Source organism: Nannobrachium achirus, assembly GCF_963921795.1.
Source record: "Nannobrachium achirus genome assembly, chromosome: 2".
Lineage (NCBI taxonomy): Eukaryota > Metazoa > Chordata > Actinopteri > Myctophiformes > Myctophidae > Nannobrachium > Nannobrachium achirus.
The window spans coordinates 47,082,579-47,098,254 of NC_137811.1; the positions used below are offsets into that span (position 1 = coordinate 47,082,579).

The following is a 15,676-nucleotide window of genomic DNA, read 5'->3' on the forward strand; positions in this document are numbered from 1 at the left end:
TTACAAATGGATATGTCCTCATAATGCCAGGGCTGTATTAGCCATGGGGCCGGTGGGGCCGGGGCCCGGGGTCCTTGGCTCTCAGGGGCCCTTAGGGGGGACTGGACCACGCGATCATCAATTTACTAAAAGGGAATGTATAAGTTAATCAAATGGGTGGGGCCCTCCTCCTTATTATTATATGTAAATCCTGTACTATAAAATGTCTACAGGTGCTTTCTTGACCCACACATGATCATTATGCCTTAAAATACGAGCAGTAGGCTATACGTTGTGCCTATCTGTTGTAGGTAGAGCACGTCGGGAGGGGGGGTTGTGGCAGGGGTTGGGGGGCCCTAAAAAATGATCGGCCCCAGGGCCCTCGCAGGGGTTAATCCGTCCCTGCACGATCCAACATGCATGTCACTCGGCTCTCCATGGGCAGAAGTATTGGCAGCTCTGCCATACAGTAGGCTATATGGCAGCAGAGACAGCTGACAGACAGCACAATACTTTGCCAGCCTTTCTGCCTCTCTTTGGGCATCCCTATAGTTGTCAAAACCCTCCAACAACCGGTCCGTGGGTATGTCCACTGCATCCTACTACTTTGATGATGGTAGTTACAACCGGTCATGCCCAGGACACATGCACGCACACACACACACACACACGCACATGCACACGCACACATTCACGCACGCACATAGTCTGCAGACACACGGTTTGGGGATTAATGTGCCGAGCTGTGTGTGTTTGCTTGTGTGTTTTTCACTGAGTCAGATGTCTCCAACTCCCTACCCCCAACATCTCTGGAATGCACTATCAGCCTCTTTGTCAAAAAACTTTATTAGAAGTGAAGAGAGAAGAGCTTTTATTGACGTTTTTCTTCTTCTATTTTTAATCCTGAAAAGCTGTTTTCTTTGTCTTTTTTATGTTACTGTGCAGTTAACCCTAAATCAAAATGTGGCTATAATAGTAAGGAACACAATTGATTGATTGATTGATTGATTGATTGATTGATTGATTGATTGAATACTTTATTAGCAGTTTGCATTGGAAAAGCACAGAACAGGACAGTTTGGATACAAGGTCTAGGCCTACTAATAAGATTTAAACCCAAGAAAGCACAATGGCTTGTTTACATGTGTCCTTTTGTACTCAATTCATAGAATTGAATGACAGACAAATATACACAGTACTATGCAAGAAAGAAAATCATTTAACAGTCAGAAATCAGAAATGAAAAATATTTACACTAAACAGGTTGGGGGGGGGGGATATAGCTAGGCAACAAATATGTCTGCAAATGATTGAAACGTGATCTTGGAAAAACCTTACAAAACATGTGTTAGGTAATGGCAAAGAATATCAGACTGTCTGACACCTTTAGGACAGAGAGACAGCAGCATACACAAAGACAACAATGTTATCTCTGGCTGTATCTCTTGGGATAGGATAGCACCAACCGACATTCAGCCTGGAGGCTGGAGGCTACACTCAGAAGGCCTATCTGAAGTTAGACAGCATCTTATCTGGTCATCAGGATGTTACCTATTGCTATTCAAGCATCCTCTAAAATACCAGAATGATGGAACAGTGACAAGTGCTGTCATGCTAATCAAGTCAGGGAATTCATTTTATCTTTTTTAACCCATGCTTTGTAACACTTGAAACTCAATGCACTGGTATGTGACAGAGCTCTATGTGGTAGTCAGGGATGAGACTTGTCTGTCCAACAGTGCCCTCTATTGACGAAATTTAAAAAGTACACAGAGGTGCAATAATAGAGCAATAATAATAGCCAAACAATCAAGAATCGACGTTATTGTCATGTCACACTGATCACAGTTTACAGCGATATATATCTTGAATTTCGGCCATTTGAAAATAGCAGACCTACAAGCCTCGCGTCACAATGCGTTACTTAAAGTAGGAAATGAGAGGGCGGTGGTACAAAACAGTGTTCCCTGACCGGGAATCGAACCCGGGCCGCGGCGGTGAGAGCGCCGAATCCTAACCACTAGACCACCAGGGAGTCCTGCAAATCTTGGCAGCAAAATTTTGTTATCTACCCATCACTATGTATTATGTGTAATTACTGCGTTATTATTGCATTATGCGGTTAAAACGTTCTCCTCCCAACCTAATAAATAGACTCATATACATATTAGATTTAACAGTCTTCGACAGCACCCAAAAGTACGAGATAAATTGAATTAAAAACACATTTAAACATAAAACAGCCTGACTTGTGCCATTTAAAATTCAAAAAAATATATAAGATTGTGTTTGACTGATTAGATTCTGGCTCATAACACCACGAGCGAAATATACAAAATATTGTTTTAAATATAAAATAAAAAGGTTGGGAGATTATTGTCGTCGTGCGCTAACAGGCATTTTCAGAGCCTCCTAGGCTGGGGTCCTAAGACTGGGTCCTGACGTCAACGTGGGAGACACGAAAATGTGAAGTTGTTGTTGTGATCTCTGTGGAATTCCGGACTATTTTCTGTTTTCTCTTTCTTTTTTCTTTATCAAAACATTTTTAATATTTAATTTATGTGGAGTTCCTGACTAACATGATGCCAGGGGAGAGTCATTCTAAAGCCGCGCTCATCGCAGCGGACGCTCCAGTTGGAACAGTTTGTCAAAACTGCTCTGTTTTACATGAGGTGAACAACTCGCCCGTTTCTTCCATAGAGTATGGTTTCTTCCCGTTTACCGTTGACATCCCTTTCATTAATTCATTACTTGTATATTAGTACATTTATCAACGATGACAATGTCCCTTGAGGAACCTGTCTTTAAAAAAAATACATAAAGAAACTTCATAGTGTGCATTTAACATTGGTAAGGCGTTGGTCCGTGTTTGTTTTGATTTGTGTTGAGCTAGCCTGATACTTCAGTCCGCACATTGAGTCTGGCGCTTGCAGTCAGGCTAGTGTTTAGCTACCTGACTGGGAACAGGAGGGACATTTGGGCACCTCGATTTAAATTATGGTTATATTGTCCTGAATATACAGGTCCTTCTCAAAAAATTAGAATATTGTGTAAAAGTTCATTTTCTTCTGTGACACAATAGATTTTTTAAAACTTTCATATATTTTAGATTCATTGTGCATGCAGTGAAATATTCAAAAGCTTTTTTTGTTTTAATTTGGATTTTTATGGCATACAGCTCATGAAAATCAAAAATCCATATCTCAAATATTAGAATATTCCACATGACCACTCAAAAGAAGCATTTATAATACCGAAATGTCAAAGTTCTGAAAGGTTATGTTAATTTATGCACTCAGTACTTGGTATGGAATACTTTTGAACACATTCCTTCATCAATGGGGCGAAACACAGTGGACCAACACCTGCAATACATTGCAATGCTGGTTTTGCCCACATTGTGTTTTATCAAGTTCAGAGTCAAGACAGTCATCTACCCGGGGATTTTAGAGCACTTAATGCTTCCGTAGATTGAAAAGCTTTATTGAGATGATAATTTATTTTATCCAGAAGCACTTGGCACCTGCCCACAGAGCCAAAACTACTAGTAACTAACTGGTGTAGTGACCATGGTATTACTGGCCTTAACTGGCCTGACCTGAACCCCACAGAGAATCTGTGTTGTGTTGTCAAGAGGAAGATGAGAGACACCAGACTCAACCACACAGATGAACTTAAGGCCTCAATCAATCAAACCTGGGCTTCCATAACACCTCAACAGTACCACAGGCTGACCACCTTCATGCCATGCCCCATTGATGAAGGAATGTGTGCAAAAGTATTCCATACCAAGTACTGAGTGCATAAATTGACATGCAAATGATTTTGAACCTTTCAGAACTTTGACATTTCTGTATTATAAATGCGTATTTTGAGTGGTCATGTGGAATATTCTAATATTTTGAGATATGGGTTTTTGATTTTCATGAGCTGTATGCCATAAAAAATCCAAATTAAAACAAAAAAAGCTTTTGAATATTTCACTGCATGCACAATGAATCTAAAATATATGAAAGTTTAAAAAAAATCTATTATATTACAGAAGAAAATGAACTTTTACACAATATTCTAATTTTTTGAGAAGGACCTGTATATATATATATATATATATAGAGAGAGAGAGAGAGAATATTATACTTAAGTAAGTGTACGTGATTCGAACATGCTTAAACATTCTACAATTAAGCTCTAATATTTCGACGGAATTGCTATATTGCTATAAAACCTGTTGCTATAAAATTGCTAAAGCAAAAAACTGTTTTGATGCATTGGCTGCCTATGGGAGGTATTGCAACCCCATATTCATCCAATTAAAACCGTCCATGTTCACATCATTACATTTTTTTTTTTACATTTTGATCAAAATATCCAATTTGACATCGATGTGCCCAGATGTGCCTAGTGCCCACCTATCCTGTGTCCGCTTCACTGATCTAACTGCTATTTACTGTGTGTTTTATTAGAGTCTAAAGGAGTATGTGGCATCTTTTCTGACACTGAAACAAAGCATCACTGGCTCAGAGTAAGTAGAGCTCATGTTAACTCTGCTAAGAGTAAAGCAGAACATTGTCTCATAATAACTTCCTTAATCAAGACTTGACAAGGCACTGGAGCACACAGCCGCCGCAGTTGTTTGAATGTGTCTTTATTGTAGGTAGGCCTGTCATAACTATACAGGGTTCCCACGGTCATGAAATTCCTGGAAATATTTTGAAATTAGAAAAATATTTTTCCAGTACTGGAAAAGTTTTGGAATTGATCAAGGGTCCTGGAAGGTCCTGGAAAAAATAGCTATGCATTGTCTTTGGTTATTGATTTTGTTAATACCTCTGAAATGACAAATTAAACATTGGCCAAATTGTCAAATATTAGAGGCAGAAATTGTGAAAATAGCCAATCTACATGCTCACAACGTTGTGAGCATGTAGATCTGCTATTTTCACAATAGAAACGTGTTATACAAAATTCCTCAACTCTTAGTGCTCGTCAGGGTGCCGGGTCCCCAGTTAAAATATGATTATTTCGGGGGTCACAGCCTGAAAAGGTTGAGAACCACTGGCATACACTACCTGTCTTTGAGCATTGTGCATAGGGGTAAGCGACTTGTTATTGTGCTGAATTATTGTTATATAGTCCTGGAAATTGGGTTAAATATTCTGGAAAAGTTTTGGAAAAGTTTTGGAAATTAATTGGTAAAAAATGTGTGGGAACCCTGACTATAATCATCTCATCACCATTATATTAGATAATCTCAATTATTTTGCATAATCATCAACATTTTAAAAAGCAGAAATGGCAGGATAATAAGCCGAAATAACAAGCTTACAACGCCTGAAGCGTAAGCTTGTAGATCAGCTATTTCCGCGATTTAAAATGTATTAAATTATTAAATAAATATGTCAGTAATTTCTTTGTGTTACTGTGTTTTTGAGGTATCAGTGAGATTGGGACCGGAGCGCTTGTTTTGTAGTTCACTTTATGGGCAGTCTGGGAGGCACTGCTTGCTCCACCTCGCCCCCAAAAACAAGTGCTCCTGGTCTCAATCTCACTGAATCTCAAAAACACTGTGACATATATCTAAGTTATTTGTCATATAAGTTTTGATTACAAAGCCTGAAAAGGCAAACAGAAATATGTTCCAATGTTCAATGCCAAAAACACAATTAAATCTTTAATCGCAATTATTTGTATGACAACTAATCGTCAACTTAAATTTTTAAATTGTAACAGCTCTAATTGTAGTTGCAAACAAGTAACCCATGTTTGATGTGTCTTACACAGTGAAACCATCCGACTCCAGAAACAACTAGAAGAGCTCCAGGCTAAACTGGTTTCTCTGGAGAAACAAAATGAAGATTATTGCGCTTTACAAAGAGAGCTGGAAGAAAATAAAGTATGTAATACTTCTTAATGAAGAAATGTGTGCTTTCAGTAATCATGTACAACCTTTTCCCCCTCTTGCCCTTTGACATAACTTTTTTCATGTGTTTTCATAGAGTTCTCTTAAGGCATATGAAAAGATGTCCGAGGAGGCAGAGAAACGGAAGGAAGAGAACGACAAAACAATGGCACTGTAAGAGACTATCATTCATGACAATATTGTACCATTTATTTTAGGGATAAATCCTTTTCATATAGTCTTATGTGGTGCCCTTAACCCATTAAGACCACGTCTGTGTCATTTTAGATTTTAGCTGAAAAGCATTATTTTACACTTGTGCAAGGACCTGACGTGTGTGTGTGTGTGTGTGTGTGTGTGTGTGTGTGTGTGTGTGTGTGTGTGTGTGTGTGTGTGTGTGTGTGTGTGTGTGTGTGTGTGTGTGTGTGTGTGTGTGTGTGTGTGTGTGTGTGTGTGTGTGTGTGTGTGTGTGTGTGTGTGTGTGTGTGTGTGTGAGCGAGAGAGAGATGGACGACCTGATACTATGGTCAGATCAGTGGGCTGTCGGCATCAACAGTCCCCGTCCCTTGTGTCCGAACAGCGACTGTCTTTCTCTCGGTCACCCGCTGTGCTGTTCCATATCAGTAGCGATCCAGATAAATATCAAACATTTTGAAAATAGTTGGGGTGGCCCGCAACCGTCCTGTGAGCAACTCGGCAGGGTTCAAAGATCCAATCTTGACCCTGCCGAGTTGCACTAGAAGCCAGAGATTCCACCCCGATCTAGACGCAGCCTCCCCGATACTCGGGAGGGTCGTTAAATGCCCCGATTATCTTGTGGTGTAAGACCACCTTTAGTGAATCAAATGCAATTAAATAGGGTTGAACTCTTTGTGTAAAAGTAAAGCAGAACATTCTCTCAATTGGTGCATAATAACTTAACCAAGGCTGACAAGGCACTGGAGCAGTTGTTTGAATGTTTCTTTATTTTAGGTGCAAACAAGTGACCCATGTTTGATGTGTCTTACACAGTGAAGCCATCCGACTCCAGAAACAACTAGAAGAGCTCCAGGCTAAACTGGCTTCTCTGGAGAAACAAAATGAAGATTATTGCGCCTTGCAAAAAGAGCTGGAAGAAAATAAAGTATGTTATACTTCCTAATGAAGAAATGTGTGCTTTCAGTAATCATGTACAACTTAAAAAACTATTTTTCATTTATTTTCATAGAGTTCTCTAAAGGCATATGAAAAGATGTCTGAAGAGATGGGGATACTGAAAGAAGAGAACAACAAAACAATGGCACTGTAAGAGATCTATCATTCATTACAACACTATACAAGAATAATTTCTATTGCAGAATTTTGACTGTTATGTTTATTGTGTTGAAGGAGGACTAAACTTGAGAAGCAGCTAAGAGATGTAGAAGGTATTTATAAATTACTAATTTGTGCATAAAACGTCACAAACCATGACTATATAACGTATGTGTTTATTTATACATGTGTGTGTTGTTTGTATGAATAAAAATGACCTTTTGAATCCATATAAATGACAGAAAAGCAGAACCTTGAGAATGCCCAGATGAAGAGAGAGAAGGCCTCACTTGAAAACGAGTTACTGAAAACACAGGTAAGTAATAAACTGAAACCTACAGGACTCGACATTAGGACTCACCCACTCGCCAGTGTCAGGTGAAATCTTATCGTCAGACTTCCCCTCTCAAATTTGCCAAAGTTTAGAATTTCTCTCGCCACAGAAACAGGATTGTACCCAGATTGTACTGGCTCAATGCTAAAGCAATAGGTAGAGTAATATAACAAGTACAGCAATGAAAGGAGACACCAGCCTCGCTTATGTCAAAGATGGATACTTTTAATAGCATGATTGCAGCTGAATATAAACTGATCTGTTTCAGCCCAATGCCTTCACGGCTGTGTTTGATTTCTCTGTTATATTCATCGAAATGTGCACCCGGTGAGAGAGACTATTTGTAATTTGAGTTATTCTCACATCCATCATAATTACAGAGTTATCACAACAAACAGGATAATTGCTTAAAGGGCTAGTATGCTTTGTGCACAGTCAGGAATTACACTTTATACTTTGATTTCCACTTTCAAAGTTGTTGAAAGTGAACGTTAGCGTCTAATCGCCGTCGCATTGTTAATTAAAATGTACACAGAAATTTGCCTAAACTACGCACTTTCGATCTATGAAGCCAAATCTCGTTAGAAAGAAATATAGTTTATGAAAGTAATTTTAAATATCACACAACTGCCCTCGCTTCTCGGAAAAAGAGAAACAGTGAATGTACTAAGGCTAGATTTCAAGTTGTACATTTGGATCGGTGGATAATAACAACTGGCACAAGAAATTAATAATCAGACTTTGAAGATTACAGAAAGAGAGTTTGAATGACAGAATTACATGCGGTATAATTCATTTAACCATCCGACCAGCGCACCCAGTGGGTGCTCGCTGTCTCCTGTGGGCCCTGGATGATAGGCACCAGGCACCTGCTTATTTTACTTGTTAAAAGCATAATTGCCAGACCCATGAAATGGGTAGGCCTACATAAGCAAATGTCTGTCGGTCCGGGTTTTCTATATAAAGGGTATATATGATGATGACATGATGATGACATGCCTACAAAAGGCATGATGTCATAAATGATGATGACAGACAGGGGGTCTGGCACAACCAGGTTGACCTGGTCTAGTTTTATTTAGACATGACAGCAATATGGAAGAACATTTAAATACCTCAATTAAAATATATATGTAATAGAATAATAGGTCTACTATTCTGAGAAATAAGGTACAGGTATGTGTATTCACAAAAGCATCACAAGTTAGATTATTTTGAAATAAAGTACTCTCACCTTCCCCAACACCGGAGTCTTTGTGTAGAGCCCTGGGCTTGACATATGGCCTATATTGGATGGGATACTGGGTGGGAACTGGGAACTCCTGTACTTGGATGCATAATCTCTATAATAATTTCACTTTAGGCATCTTTGAAGACATCTGAGGCATTAGCAGATCAAGTTGAAAAATTGAGGGAGGAAAATGCCAAGACAGCTACCATGTAAGCATTTTCATACAAAATCATAGTGGGTTTTATCTGTATTTGTGTCATTTTAAATCTGTAATTTAACGTGCATGAATTTATTTGCATTTGCATTTTTTGGTAGGAAAACCACTGAAATCTTAAATCTTATTTTACATTGTTCTCTACCTCAACAGAAAAAGTGATCTTGAAAATCAACTAAGACTCTTTGAAGGTGAGTGTTAAAACAATGTTTCTCAATGTCAGGTCCGTGGACCACCTTGTGTAGATCGAGTTCCCAATTTGATAAAATGTTTCCATTTCTTCAACACTCAGAGTTACAGACCAGCAAGGTTCCACTTGGCCCCTGGTGGGCCTCGGACTAGGCATTGAGAAACAGTGTGTTAAAATATTATATTGCTGAAACGCAAAATGTTAATTTGCACATGAGTAGAGATTAATTGAGTGTACTTAATGTATAATATGGCTAGCACCCATTTGACGTGGTCTTAATTTATTTGTCCAGAATCAAATCATCATCAAAGTGATCAAATATCCCAACTGAAGAGAGACAAGATTTTTCTAGAGAGAGAGTTGCAGGACCTTCAGGTACAGCAATCTTTTTTCTCAATCTCTTTTAATGTCCCATCAATCATGCTTATACAATTGATTTGATTTGACCGCTTTATTCTTTGTTCTAGGTCAGACTGAGGCGATTAGAGCGAGAAAGAATTAAAGGTAAGAATATTGAGTAATATTCATGAATAACATCATTATAACATCATTTCACTGCTGTTGGATCAAGGAGAAATAAAAAAAAATCACACCTAGTGTGAAATGAGCGGTGCTATGTATGAATTAATTTTATTAAAGGACATCGTTTTTCTTATCACAAGGGTTCAATCGATTGCAATTAGAAGAAAAGATGAGTGCATTTTACTGCTTTCTATCATTTTTGCGATTTTGATTTCAGTGGGTGGGTGGGGGCATGTGTACAAGTGGCTAAATATGTCTTTTTAGACACAATAAGTCGGCAATTTCTTTATTACTATTTACAGTAACATTACTAGCCCCTATAAGTCACATCTGCCCATGAAAGATTGAGGTGCATCTTGGGAATGGGCTTATTGTATCTAAAAATACCTATTTAGCCACTTGTACGCACCTACCGTAATCAAAGAATCGCTAAAACAATAGAAAGCAGTAAATGAAAACATTTTAACACTTTTCTTTTATTACAATACAATCTAAAATATGAAACCAAAGTTGTCCTTTGTGTGGTTGCCTTTTAATAGGCTATACGTGAGGTCACGTGAAGCTTGACCAATCCTCCCGCTTCTTCTTTCGTGTATCATCGTCCTTGATGATTGGGGTTTTAGGTTTACTCTATAATGTTGCCTCTGGTGTCGTCACCGAGAACACTGCTTCCTCATTGGCTAAAAGTTACTCTATAAAGAAGAATAGGGTTGGGCTGCTTCCTCATTGGCTAAATGTTATTACTCTATATAAAGAATAAAGTTGGGCAAGAACTATAGTGTTTTGCCTAAAATCTCATGAAATGTGTTGTGCGTTGCGAATTTTCCCCTCAGAATAGGCATGCTAGGGTTCAAGTGGTTAGAAAAAAAGAACATACACCTACCTACACAAAGGTCTCCACCTTCGTGGTCATTTTTCTCCAGCTCCTCTCCATTACCAACCTCCGTTACCTGAAGTCCTGTAGTGTTCCATAACTGTCCCTTCCTGTTTTACCCAGTCCTTACTGAGTGCAGTTGGGTGACTAGGTTCCCATTCATAGAGATCTTCTTTGCTGCCACGTGTCTGCTGTGGCTCAGTTCAGTTGGTAGTTTTCTACATAGACATAAAAAGTACTGATGGGCAAGCCTCCAGAATTCCAAAGCACGCTTCCGCATGCGACAGAGAAGGGGACGTTCCGTAGGCCAATCAGAGGCACTCGCTTTGGCAATGTAAACGTTTGTTTGTGATCGCTGTGATTGGCCAGTAGTCACTTACACTTCTGGCCTTCTCTGCGATACAGGTCGCTCCAATGAACTGCAGCGGCGAAGAAAGTGCCTAGGTTTTTATATCTACGATCTATGGTTCTCTATCCTTCACGTATGATGCTGCTCAGTTCCTGGTGGGAACCACAGAGCACAGTCCTGTGCTCTGAGTGAAGTGGACATCTCTTAAGGGCTTCCATCTGCTCATCTGTTACATCTCTTAAGAGCTTCCATCTCCTCGTCTGTTACATCTCTAAGGGCTTCCATCTCGTCTGTTACATCTCTAAGGGCTTCCATCTCGTCTGTTACATCTCTTAAGGGCTTCCATCTCGTCTGTTACATCTCTAAGGGCTTCCATCTCGTCTGTTACATCTCTTAAGGGCTTCCATCTTCATCCATTTCTTCTTGCTCTTCTGTTCCACTGCCTGGAGCCTGTTCTCCGTTGCATGCCTTTGCAGCCGGCAGGCTGGTCATCGACGCCAGTTCCCACCTGATGTCGTGCGGGAGCCCAGAGTGCTCCAGGCCGTGCTCGATGACCGCCAGCTTGCACAGCGTTTTCAAAGAGGGACGCAGGTCTAAGACGTACAGGTCGTCGGGCGTGTACCCTCCAAAGAGGACGACGCGGTCTCCCACCATGCAGCAGCACATCCTGCAGTTGGCCGAGCGCGGGCCTTTCCCCCTGGGCTCCAGCTCCTTCCAGGAGAGGCTCTGCGGGTTGAACTTCCACAGGTCGCTGAAGGTCCGGTCCAGGGGGAAGTTGTCGCCGCCGAACACGTACAGCTCCCCGTTGTGAGCGAAGACCGAATGGCCGCTGCGTCCTTCCGGAAGAGGCTCCGCAGGACGAGGCACGTCCAGCCAGCCGCCGGTTTCCGTGTCGAACACCCGCACGTCGTTGTAAATGACGTCGTCCTGGTCCCCGCGGCCGCCGTACACCAACATCCTTGTCCCGATGACTGTGGCGGAGTGGCAGCCGGACACGGGCGTCGGAGTGCCGCTTGTGTCGATCAGAGACCAGACCATGGCGGCGGTATCCAGCTTGTAGACGTCGTTGGTGGCCCCCTCCCGCATGTTGAACCCCCCGAAAACGTACATGGCCTTCCCTAGGACGCAGGCAGAGTGGCCGAAGCGGGCGCCGGGGGCTGTCCCACAGACCTCCGGGACGGACCAGCGGTGGGTGTCGACGCTGAAGGCGTACAGCGTGTTGCAGTCCTTCCCCCGGATGATGGTGATGACACGGTTGGCCGTCTGCTCCGTCTCGATGTTCACGATGCCACCCCACACGTACACCGCGTCCTCGATCAGCACTGCAGTGTGGATGACGCGCATGAAGGGCACCTCGACGGGGTGCTCCCCCCTCGCGGTGGTTGTCACCGGGGGCAACCTAGTCCAGCGCAGGGATAGTGTGTTGAAGATGTGCACGTCGATCTGGACCATCCTGCAGCTGGAGGTCTCGCCGTAGCAGTAGCCGCCGAACGAGTACAGCTTGTTCCCCACTGCCACAGCAGCATGGAGCGTCTTCCTGGGCCCTCCTTTGAGGTGCACCGTCCAGCGTAACATCTCACCACGACAGCAGCAGCAAACTAACACAAGTGCTTCCCGTTCTATCGCTTATGTTGTTAATAGTCGACACGAAGGCCATGCGAAGCCTGGCCAATCCGCGATGCCACTAGGCTGGGTTTGTCCAATAAGGGTTGGGGCTCCTGTTGGAATTTCAACGGATGCCGTGTTCCTTGAACGGTTCCCCCTTGAACATTCCGATTCCTTAACCTTTAGCTAATATGTCAAATTGATCACCTTAGCCATTGGTTCTCAATATGAGGTCTGGGGACCACCAGGGGTCCAAATGGACCCTTACAGGTCTGTTACTCAGAGTGTATAAGTGGAACTGAATGGACCCTTATTGATCTTTAACTCTGAGAGTGGAACCAAATGCCTCACCTGAAGTTCCAGACTAATAGGCCTCTATCTTTACACAGTGATATTAGTCTGGCCATACCAGGCTATGATTGGCTAACTCAACACATCGACTTAACCTTTGTGTGACACTTGTGCCGTGCAGCCATTCCAGCATAGCAGTGGCCTTGGTTTACTGGTGCCACTAAAAAATTGGCCATTCAATTTTGTATTTTTTTTATTTCATCAAGCGTCCTGCTAGCCAATCACAGCGTGTCCTGCGAAGCCTGGCCAATGGGACCCTGGGCGTACAACAAACTTTGTGTTTGTGCCAAGATTTAGGCCAGATGTAGGCCACGATTCAGTTTACATTTTTAGGGAACCGGACAAAGCCAGATATTGGAGCATAGCTCCTTCCAGGACCTCCGCTCAAAAACACATTTCATGTTTGTAGGGGTTATGAAATAATATGAAATCTAATTTTGAAAAAGTCACACCAGTGTGAAATGAGTGGTGCTCACATCACACTTCACACCAGAAAATACTGTTCCCGAAGAATTCTGTCTTACCTATTTATATTATATATACATTGTTATTGTTATTATGTCATGTGAAGCTTGACCAATCTTCAAATCCATTATATTGCCCAATCAGAAAATGGAAAGTTGCAGACCTCTCCATTCTAAAATTGTCTAATGGAGAAATTAAATAGGTATTATCCCCCATGGACATACACAAAAAGTCACGTATTGGTAGCGGATAGCACCGCTCAAAGAATAACACACACACACACACACACATACACACACACACACACACACACACACACACACACACACACACACACACACACACACACAATTGTCTTTGACTACAGTCTCTTCTCTGTTAGGATGTATGCAAACACTGATTATTTGTTTTTGGACAGAATGTAAGAGCACATCTACTCAAGCAACCCCACCTGAAGAACATAAAGTAGATAAAGGTATGTACAGTATTCAGCCTCAGATTGGTTGTTTGGATGTGCAGTATCTCACTCATCGTCTTCGTTACCGAGCATCATTGATATTGTGTGTGCTCCACAGAAAAGTTCTGGATGCTACTAGAGAATCTATGGCAATGTGTGGAGCCTCAGAAATCAAAGATTGCAAACACATTGCACTTCCCTGGTAAGGCATTGTTATTCTCAATATTTGACTGGTATTATAGTAGTACCATTGCCTATATATCACTAGCCCTTGTAAACATAAAACCATTGATTCCCTCCTCAACCTTAATACACACAATGGAAAATGTCATCCCAACCAATGGCTTTCTGTTTGCTTTGTGCTGTCTTTTGTTATTTCAGAGGCCACTTGCCAGCTTACATGCACCTCTTCTTCAGCAAATAGCCCCCCTCAGCTGGATACATGTGAGAGATCCCAGCCTGCTCCTGGCAAACTCCTTGTACCCCACCATCACCCCCTGGAGACTACAAATGTTTATTCACCTTTGAGGCACAATCCACCTGTGATACAAATCATTAAGAGCCAATCTTCTCCGCAACATAAAGGTGGCAAGAAGCACACAGCAAAAAAAGGAAAGGATCAATCTAAGAAACACTTGACAGAAGACAGCTCAATTTGCACAGACAGCGAGTCGAGTACTCGGATGCACGAGAGCAATGTTGAGACGCCTCGATGTGGTTCATCCATCCAGAAGATATTGGACTTGTTTAAGCCTTTGCCTCAGTGTTTATCACCGATCCCCAGCATGGTAACAATTCATTACATTTATTATATTTGAATTGATGTTTATTCTTTGTATTTCAGTCTTTGTTCATTGATACCTGTAGGTGGCGTGTTATAATGACATCACCTTACAATTATTTTGGGTGCAACTTTCAGATTTTATAATCCACAGTACTTTTTAGACCAGTTGAAAGACAAATTCAGAAGTCAGTAAAAATGTGAATTTATAATAATTGAATTTTCTAATCCCTTACAATGTCTTTCAGGACAGATATGTTGACCAGCTGGAGACAGGGAATGAAGAGAAGGAGTTCCCTACTAAATCTATAGATGAGTCTCCTCTTCAACAAGAGGATGCTCTGCTCATTGCAGCACCTGAATCCTCTGGTCTAACTTTAGATCAGACTATGGGCTCTCCCAGGAAAACAGAAGAAGACATCATAATGATGGAGTCAAGCCACCACCATGCACCACCCTCTATGCCACCAACAGATAAGACTGTGGCACCCTCACCGCTCACACCTGAACCAAACCTTTCAACAGCTGCATCAAGCCATCATCCAGAGTCCACTGCACCTCTGACACAGACTACAGAATCGCCAGTGGGAGTGAAAAAGAAGGTAGAATGCATTTTTCAGTGCAAATGATCCCAAATATTTTGGGCCACATGAGCAGAATGGTGGGACTTTAAAAGAAAGCAAAATACACAGTACAGATTTCAGTCTTTGTTAACTGATTGGTGGCTGATTATGATGGTATCACCTACAATTATACTTATATTGGTTGAAACTTTATGATTGTTTAATCCACAGTACTTTTTTGACCAATTGAAAGACAAATTCAGAAGCCAGTAAAAATGTGAATGTATCATAGTTCAATTTCTAATTCCTTACAATGTCTTTCAGGACAGAGATGTTGATCTGCTGGAGGCAGATAGTGAAGAGAAGGCGTGCCTCACTAAACCTATAGATGAGTCTCCTCTTCAACAAGAGGATTCTTTGCTCATTGCAGCACCTGAATCCTCTGGTCTAGATCAGATTATGTGCTCTCCAGGGAAAACAGAAGAAGACATCATAATGGAGGATGCACCACCCTCTATGCCACCAATAGATACGACTGTGGTACACTCACCGCTCACACCTGAACCAAA

General features: G+C 41.6%; 3 protein-coding genes across 3 annotated transcripts; 2 read left to right on the forward strand and 1 right to left on the reverse strand.

Annotated features, from left to right (window-relative positions):
- Positions 1 to 2,528: 2,528 nt before the first annotated feature.
- Positions 2,529 to 7,255, forward strand: LOC308298669 (uncharacterized protein; the record flags this gene model as incomplete). Its single annotated transcript, XM_080742311.1, has 6 exons — positions 2,529 to 2,651; positions 4,443 to 4,501; positions 5,761 to 5,872; positions 5,976 to 6,052; positions 6,890 to 7,001; positions 7,247 to 7,255. The coding sequence occupies exons 1-6, from the start codon at positions 2,559 to 2,561 to the stop codon at positions 7,253 to 7,255; spliced, it is 462 nt and encodes a 153-aa protein (XP_080598437.1). The 5' UTR covers positions 2,529 to 2,558.
- Positions 7,256 to 11,278: 4,023 nt separating this feature from the next.
- LOC308298680 (kelch domain-containing protein 3-like) lies at positions 11,279 to 12,460 on the reverse strand (the record flags this gene model as incomplete). Its single annotated transcript, XM_080742322.1, has 1 exon — positions 11,279 to 12,460. One exon carries the CDS (start codon positions 12,458 to 12,460, stop codon positions 11,279 to 11,281), a length of 1,182 nt encoding a protein of 393 aa, XP_080598448.1.
- A 1,218-nt stretch (positions 12,461 to 13,678) lies between these two features.
- LOC308298691 (uncharacterized protein) lies at positions 13,679 to 15,670 on the forward strand (the record flags this gene model as incomplete). Its single annotated transcript, XM_080742333.1, has 6 exons — positions 13,679 to 13,781; positions 13,882 to 13,965; positions 14,145 to 14,551; positions 14,793 to 15,146; positions 15,432 to 15,568; positions 15,637 to 15,670. The coding sequence occupies exons 1-6, from the start codon at positions 13,694 to 13,696 to the stop codon at positions 15,668 to 15,670; spliced, it is 1,104 nt and encodes a 367-aa protein (XP_080598459.1). The 5' UTR covers positions 13,679 to 13,693.
- Positions 15,671 to 15,676: the final 6 nt, after the last annotated feature.